Genomic DNA, 8,850 nt, shown 5'->3' with positions numbered 1-8,850 from the left:
TGGAAGTTGGCTTTGTGCATGCCTGTATGTGTGTTTTCGTATACATGTGTATCATGTGTATGAACAGAAACTAGAAAAGGGCATTGAATCTCCTGGAACTAGAAGTTCAGATGGTTGTGAGCTACCATTGGGTGTCAGGAACTACACACAGTTACTATGAAAGAACAGCACGTGGTTTTAGCTGCTGGGGCCACCCTGTACTTTATTTTTTGAGACAGTGTCTTTCACAGGATCTGGAGTTCACAGATTTGCCAAGACAAGCAAGCATCAAAGATTCTCTTGTGTTTGTCTCTCCAGTGCTTTACAGGTGAGCCATTATGCCTATTTTTTTTTAATTAGGGTGTTGGGATCCAAATGAAGTTTCTTGTGCTTGCCTTTTTCCTTTCCTTCTTTTTGTTTTCTTTTGTCTTCTCTTCTTTTCTGAAACAAGGTTTCTCTGGATAGCCCTGGCTGTCCTGGAACTTACTCTGTAGACCAGGTTGGCTCAAACTCACAGAGATCTGCCTGTTTCTGCCTCCTAAGTGCAAGAATTAAAGGTGTGTGCTACCGGGCTGGCAAGATAGCTCAGTGGGTAAGAGCACTGACTGCTCTTCCGAAGGTCCTGAGTTCGGATCCCAGCAAACACATGGTGGCTCACAACCACCCGTAATGAGAACGGACACCCTCTTTATAGTGAATTATGCTGGAGGAAGTGGGGCCAGAGCGATTGGGGTGGAATGAGCAGGGCCGACAGAACATCCTGAGTTCAAATCCCAGCAGCCACACACATGATAGCTCACAGCCAGCTATACAACTACAGTGTACTCATACACATAAATAGAATAAATCTTTTTTTTAAAAAAGGTGTGTGCCACCACCTCCCTCTTGTTCTTCTACTTTTTTTTTTTTCTGTGTAGCCTTGGCTGTCCTGAAACTCACTCTATAGACTAGGCTGGCCTTGAACTTAGAAATCCACCTGCCTCTGCCTCCCAAGTGCTAGGATTAAAGGCGTGTGCCACCACCTCCCAGCTCTTCTTGTCCTTCAAAGTAGACTATCTCCCCAGCCCAGGAGCTCTCTGTTGTCATCGTCATTGTCTGCTCCTCCTCTCAACTTCTTCTTCCTCCTCCTTCTCTCTATCCCTCCCTCCCTTTCTTTCTCTCTTTCTTTCTCTTTTTGTAGTTCAGGCTAGTATTGGATTTGCTTTTTAGTTTTCCTTTATTGTTTCCCCTACCTGCAGTTAAGTGTACTTTCTGCTATTTGGCCTTGTGCTTGCTGGACAAGTTGTTTATTACTAACTTTTCCTCCTCTTTTGTTGTTTTGCACTACTAGGAATTATACCCTGGGCTACACTTTAGTCCAGCACACTACCAAATTCCTAGCCCACTTTTTCTCTTATATATTTGTTGTATACATGTACAATCATAACAGTGCATTTGTGTGGAGGTCAGAGCACAATGTGTGTAAATTAGTTCTTCCTTAAACCTGTCAGTCCTGGGGATCCAACCCAGGTTGTCAGTAATGACCTTTATCCACTGAATATCTCACTAGTGTTTTTCACTTAATTAGGGCAAATGTTTGGACTTGGAGCTAAGCCTTATGATTAAAGGTTCCAGCATAAGCACTTTACAGGTTTTAACAAACTTCCCTACCCCTTTCTCTACCTGTCTACTTTCCTCTAGGACTTCATGTAGCATTGGTTGGCCTCAAACTCACTATATAGATGAGAATGGTCTCTAACTCTTGGCTATGATGATCAGGGTGGAGTATCACATTTAATTAGCTCTTCCTGTTTTACTTTATTTTGAGGCAGTCTCATATATCTGAGGTTAGTCGACAATTCACCATGTAGAAGGGGGTGATCTTGAATTCCTGATCCTTCTGCTTCTACCTTCCAAGTGTTGATTTTACAAACTTGAGGGACATGCCTGGTTTTATGGCTTTAATGAAGACTTCAAAGGACATGAAGAGTCACCTCTTAAGAGTGGTTATTAATGGAAAGCCTAAATATATGTAGGTAAAGAGTGTACACATAAACAGTCCTGGTTGGGGCTGGAATTTAGCTCCCTGGTGGGTATATGCTTATTCTACTGAAGTCTCTAGGTTCAATTTCCATCAGTAAAAACAAAGTATTTCCAGTGAATGAGTATTACAGAATTTACTTAACCATTTTTTTAAAAAAAGATTTATTTTATTTATGGTTGTACAGATGGCCGTGGGCTATCATGTGTGTGGCTGCTGGGAATTGAACTCAGGACCTCTGCCAGTCCCGCTCATTCTTGCCCTGGTCGCTCGCTCGCTCGCTCCTGCATAATTCATTGTAGCTGTCTTCAGAAGAGGGTGTCAGATCTCATCATGGGTGGTTGTTGGGATCCGAGCTCAGGACCTTCGGAACAGCAGTCAGTGCTCTTACCTGCTGAGCCATCTCTCCAGCACAAGATTTTATTTATATTATGTTTATCTGTGAGAGCCTGAATGTTTGTCCGTGTTTGTCTGTGCCCTATGTGTGCTGAGGTCAAGAAGGAGGCCCAAAGAAGGTACCTGGTCAGTCAGGCGGTGGTGGCGCACGCCTTTAGTCCCAGCACTTGGGAGGCAGAGGCGGGTGGATTTCTGAGTTCGAGGCCAGCCTGGTCTACAGAGTGAGTTCCAGGACAGCCAGGGCTACACAGAGAAACCCTGTCTTGAAAAACCAAAAAAAAAAAAAAAAAAAAAAAAAAAAAAAAAAAAAAAAAAAAAAAAAAAAAAAAAAAAAAAAAAGAAAGAAAGAAAAAGAAAAAGGTGTCTGGTCACCTGGAGTTGGAGTTATAGGCAGTTGTGCACTTCCTGCTGTGGGTGGTGGGAATGGAATCCAGATTCTCTGGAAGAGCAGCAAATGCTCTTAACCACTAAGCCAACATTGTAGACCCTTGTTTTATTTGCATTTTTTTTTAAACAGAATTTCACTATGCAGTGGTGGCTGTTCTAGAACTTGCATGTGGACCAGGTTAGCCTGAAACTGAGTTCCTCTGCCTCTTGAGTGCTAGGATTAAAGTTAAAGGGATACATGTTCTACCCTACCAATGCATTTTAAATGACTTATCACTTTATCCTGTAACTAGAATTCTTATTCCCTTGAGGGGTGAGAGTTGCTTTGTTGACAAACTAGTATACTAATATTATTAGATATGACTCCTCTGTTCACTTTTTTTTAAAGATTTATTTATTTTATGTATATGAGTACTATGTTCTGTATATGTATATGAGTACTGTGTTATGTATATGAGTAGTTGTGTTCAGGTCACCAGAAGAGGGCATTAGATCCTATTACAGATAGTTGTGAGCCAACATGTAGTTGCTGGGAATTGAATTCAGGACCTCTGGAAGAGCAGACAGTGCTCTTAACCACTGAGCCATCTCTCCAGCCCCATCTGTTCTCTCTCTCTCTCTCTCTCTCTCTCTCTCTCTCTCTCTCTCTCTCTCTCTTTTTTTCTGAGGCCGGGTTTCTCTGTGTAGCTCTGGCTGTCTTGGAACTCACTCTGTAGACCAGACTGGCCTCAAATTCAGAAATCCACCTGTCTCTGCCTCTCAAGTGCTGGGATTAAAGGCATGGGCCACCACCGCCTGGCCATCTGTTCTCTCTCTTTTTTTTTTCAAGGCTTTATTTATTATTATACATAAGTACAATGTAGCTGATTTCAAATGCACCAGAAGAGGGCGTCAGATTTCATTACGAGTGGCTGTGAGCCACCATGTGATTGCTGGGATTTGAACTCAGGACCTTCAGAAGAGCAGTCAGTGCTCTTACCCATCAAGCCACCTCGCCAGCCCCATCTGTTCTCTTTTTATGAAATTATTTTTCCTTCTTTTTAATTTTCTTATTAATACTACACTTACTGTTGTGTGTGCATGAATGTTATGTCGAAATCAGAGGACAACTTGCAAGAGTTGTTTCTCACCTACCGCTATGTGGGTCTCAGAGACTGAATTTAGACTGTCGAGTTTAGTGACAAATACCTCTACCCACTGAGCTGCCAATTTTCTAGAAATCAGATGATGATGATGATGATGATTGGTTTTTTTTTTCCAAGATAGGGTTTCTCTGTGTAGCCCTGGCTGTCCTGGAACTAGATTATTTTCACATTATTCTTTTTTTTCTTTTTTTGGTTTTTAGAGACAGGGTTTCTCTGTGTAGCCTTGGCTGTCCTGGAACTCACTCTGTAGACCAGGCTGGCCTCGAACTCAGAAATCCGCCTGTTCCTGCCTCCCAAGTGCTGGGATTAAAGGCGTGGGCCACCACCGCTCAGCCATGTTATTTCTTATAAATGTAATTACTGAATAGAAACAATCCAATATCCCACTCCCCCTTTTTGTCTAAATTTTAAAATACACTGCTAAGTTGCTTTCACGAAGAAATTCCCCATTAGATATCTGCTTTTAAAGAAGATAATGAAAAAAATGGTTAATTGGATAGGGGCCTCGCTGAGCAACAGAATGGTGTGGTTTGCATGCCCAAGGTCTAGGATTACATCGACAGCAAGAACAAAACAAACAAACAAATCCTAAAAAAGAGGGGACTCAAATATACTTACCAGTGAGAAACTGGATATCTGTTCTGAGGGGCAGAAGTAGAAAAACTGTCAAGAAGCTATGCCTCGGCTCAGGAAACGCCAAAATAAAACGAGTAAGGGTGAATTTACTTTTGACAGGTGAGTTGACGGCGGGAAAGCATTTGTTTTGAAACTGAAAACCAGGACTCTAAGCTCATTTCTGCCACTCTGTGACCTTCATACGTTGCACCTTATTTCTGAGCCTCAATATTTTGAGATTCAGGTACGTTTGTCTCATGTTTTAAATTTTACACGATGTTAAGACCAGGCTTCCCGCTTCCACTGAGCTTGTAACCCACTTGCTGCGGAACGTACGGAATTTTCAATCAGCAAACACCCACTCGTCGCGCGCAGACACTTCCGGTCGGCGGAACAAAGAGTGTGAAGTACTCCAGGCCTCACTTCCGCGTGACGAAAGCTGCGCAGAGAAGTCGGAACTTAGGCCGCAGACCCATGACTTGCCAATGCGACTGCTCATGCGCTTTGCACCAGTGAGGTGGGCGGGGCCGCAGAGGGGGCGGGGTCGGCCCTGACTCGTCTCGCGGTTACTGGGCGGGCGGGAGCGCGCGAGGTTTGTGGGCGGTTCTGGGCGGGCCCTCACCTGATCTCTCTGGGAGGCTCCGCCGAGTGTCAAGTTTTCCAGGTCGCCTCAGGTGAGGGGGTCGTACCGGAAGAGGCTGTGCCGCGCGCCTCGGTGTGGAAAGGAAGCCGCGGGAGGAGCTTTCGTAGTTCAAGGGGGCGCGGCACCACTGGGAGGTCTAAGCGGCCCCCGCAGCAGCCATGGCGAAAGGCAGAATTGCCGATAGATCGCAGACCGAGATGTTGCACTCGACCCCAGCAGGGGATCTGACAGCGAGGACGCAGGGTTCCGCCGCGCCTGGTAGCAAAGATCATCTGAAAGGTGAGTGGACCTGCGGGCCGGAGCTGAGACTACCCTTAAGACCAGGATCCTATGGTGCAGGTCGAAGGGAAAGAAGGACCTCTCAGCTCCTAAGGATCTCAGAAAGAGAGTCGTGTACTTGGCCGGGGCCTCCGCAGGACAGAGGGCTAGATTCCTAGTAGGTATTTTCTCAATAGACTTTAGTTAGAGGAAACGTGACCCGGACTTGTGACACCAAATAGACAGGTGTTTAAGAGACTTGAGCTTTCGTTGCATTGTTTTACAGATGAACATACTGAGAACTATGCAGCTGCATGACTTGTGGAGAGTCACAGAGCCACACTAAGGTTGTGATTAAGAGCAAGGACTTGCCCTTCCAGGTGCCACTTGAAAGTGTCAGATTCTAGCCGGGTGGTAGTTGCGCATCCTTTTAATCCCGGTTCTCCAGAGGCAGAGGCAAGTTCGGGGCTTAGTCTACTTACCGAATTCCTGTGCAGCATGGCTACACAGAGAAACCCAGTCTCGAATAAACAAAATTTTCAGATCTTGTGTTTCCATTTAACCTGGTTTGTAACTTAAATTTGTTTGTTTGATTTGTTTTCAAGCCAGGTCGCCCTGGCTGTACTGGAGGGACTTGCTCTGTAGATTAGATTGGCCTCTAAGGCAAAGAATTGCCAGCTTCAGTCTCCCAAGTGCTTGGATCCAAGGCATGCACTACCGCTTTGTACTTTTTAAGACTGTACTTTCTAAAAGACCTTGTCTAGTTCTGTAGGTCAAGCTGATTTGGAACTCAGAGATCCACCAGCCTTAATTTTCTGAGTACTGGGATTAAAGGAGTGGACCACCTGCAGAGATGGATTTGTAACTTTGAAAAAAATCTGAATTTTAAAACGAGAATAGTTGTTATTTTATCTGCTTAATCCTGGTTGATGCGGGTATAAACAAAACAGTTCACCGAAGCGTGGCTTCTGTGCAATGGTGGCACATACCTTTAGTCCCATTATTCTGGAGGCAGGCCATGACACTTTTTTGTCTGTATGAGAAAGAGTCCTATTATAGACCAAGTCTAGAGCTCACTGCGTGAACCAGACTGGTTTCCATCTTTTGGCAATAGTCTTGTCTAGGTTTGCAGACAGGCCACCATCAGTGGCCTTTTGTTGTTTGGTTTTTCTTTTTTTTGTTTTTGTTTTTCTGAGACAGGGTTTCTCTGTATAGCCCTGGCTGTCCTGGAACTCACTCTGTAGACCAGGCTGGCCTCGAACTCAGAAATCCTCCTACCTCTGCCTCCTAAATGCTGGGATTAAAGGCATGCGCCACCACTGCGCCCGGCTCTCACCAGTGGCCTTTTGTGTATGTGAGGTTTTGGGTTTTTGGATTTTTTTCTTTGCTTTTTTATTTTTTTTCTTGTTTTAGGGTGTGTTTGCGTTATACATGCATTAGATACAGGGAGTTCAAAGGTCACCTGTGATTACATTTTTGAGTTGTAGGCTAGCTTCGTCTACATGAAACCATCTCAAAAACCAGAAAATGTAGAGTATGGTTAATTTTTTATTTTTTTATGGCTCTAGCTGTCTATGTATGTGTCTTACTGTGTGTTTCTCTGACTGAACTTGAACTCGCTCTGAGGACCAGGCTGGCTTCAGACAGAGATGCATCTGTTTCTGCCTCCTGAGTGCTGAAGCTGCATATAGAAGTTAGAAAAAAGGTGTTTACAAGAAGCAAAAATTAAAGATGACAATGAATGGGAACAACTCAGAATAGTATCTAGAAGGAAGTCTGTTAACACCTAGCAAAAAAGATAAGACAGAGGAAGATGATTTTTGTAAACAGATCTTAGAACAGACTGAGGAGTTCACTAGTAGGAGTCAAGGGCCTTGGTTAATCGGGAGAAATGTAGGATTAAATAAATAAAGTCTTGAAAGAACTTAATCATTTTGAGAGTGTTATGACAGGATTCCTGCTTGTCACTGATAGTCCATAGTGAAGCAGGGAAATTATCTGGACTTGTAGGTTTTTCACAATCAGTACCTTTGACCTGGGAGAAAGAAAGGCAGACAGCGAGATAAAGTATGATAATATTTATTCCTTCATAGTATTACTGAGTATGGTGATAATACTCAGAAAGATCTGGAAGCTAATGCATTTCAGGCACAGGCATGGAGGCCACCAGAGCCAAAAACACTCAAGTGTGATGTAGTTGTGAAAAGACAGGAGTATGCACAATACAAATTCACATGTGTGTGATATAGTTGTGAAAAGACATTAGTATACACAGTACAAATTCATGTGGAAATTATAAAAAGACTTAGAACGAAGTGGATTGCATGCTAGTGTTTATGTGTAATAGAATTAGGCAGGAGCATTACTGAATCATAAATCAGCACTGTATACCTTTTTTCTTTCAGAAAAGCCGTGTGCAGAAGCTGGATCAGCAAGGACATCACTCCTTATACTGGTGTCTATTTTTTCATGTGCAGCTTTTGTTATGTTTTTGGTATATAAAAATTTTCCTCAGCTTAGTGAGTAAGTATACCATAAGAGAAACTGAAAATGTTTTAGAGATAATATGAGTTAAAAGCTAAATTTCCAGCCGGGTGGTGGTGGCGCATGCCTTTAATCCCAGCACTTGGGAGGCAGAGGCAGGTGGATTTCTGAGTTCGAGGCCAGCCTGGTCTACAGAGTGAGTTCCAGGACAGCCAGGGCTATACAGAGAAACCCTGTCTCGAAAAATCAAAAAAAAAAAAAAAAGCTAAATTTCCTTTAGCAACAGAACTATTAGGGTGCTGTGAACTAGCTCTTACCGTGCAGCAAGTCCATAAGCACCGTTAGTTCAGATTTCCTGCTTGACTTCCTTGCCTTCCTGCCCATTGCTTTTTACATAGATTCTTTTATTTCCTTTTTGATTTTCACCAAGAGTGACCTTGAATTTGTAGTTCTTCTATCTCTACCTCCCTAGTCTAGATTACAGGTGTGTCCACCATCCCAGAGTTTGGCCCAGAGTTCCTGAATATTAAGCAAGCAGACATACACCTCAGTCTCCCTTCCTTCATTTCTTTAAGAGTAGGATAGGAGGGACTGGAGAGTTGGCTCAGCAGTTAAGAACACTCTCCTCTTCTAGTGGTCCTGAGTTCATTCCCAGCACCTACATGGTGACTCACAACCATCTGTAATGGGATTCCATGCCCTCTTCTGGTGTGTCTGAAGTCAGTGACAATGTATTAATATACATAAAATAAATAAATCTAAAAGGGGGGGTAGGAAAATAGTGGTGGTACATACCTTTAATTTCACCACTCCAGGGGCAGGGTGTAGGTGGGTGTATTTCAGAATTGAGACTGACCTGGTCTACAGAGGAAAGGCTAATAGTCCACATCCAAGGATTGCCTTGACTGTTTTTTTTTTTTTTT

The 8,850-nt window shown here is 43.4% G+C and overlaps 1 protein-coding gene across 1 annotated transcript in view; it reads left to right on the top strand.

Moving 5' to 3' along the window:
* Positions 1–5,114: 5,114 nt before the first annotated feature.
* Positions 5,115–8,850, top strand: part of Tmem41b (transmembrane protein 41B) — a 14,470-nt gene continuing 10,734 nt past the window's right edge. The window contains exons 1-2 of the mRNA XM_031387838.1: positions 5,115–5,464; positions 7,849–7,966. Of these exons, the coding sequence (XP_031243698.1) occupies positions 5,344–5,464; positions 7,849–7,966 (239 nt within the window). The 5' untranslated portion in view covers positions 5,115–5,343. The remainder of the gene's footprint in view (positions 5,465–7,848; positions 7,967–8,850) is intronic.

The sequence above is a fragment of the Mastomys coucha genome, unplaced genomic scaffold, assembly GCF_008632895.1.
Source record: "Mastomys coucha isolate ucsf_1 unplaced genomic scaffold, UCSF_Mcou_1 pScaffold21, whole genome shotgun sequence".
Lineage (NCBI taxonomy): Eukaryota > Metazoa > Chordata > Mammalia > Rodentia > Muridae > Mastomys > Mastomys coucha.
This window is presented reverse-complemented; position numbering and strand designations above follow the sequence as displayed.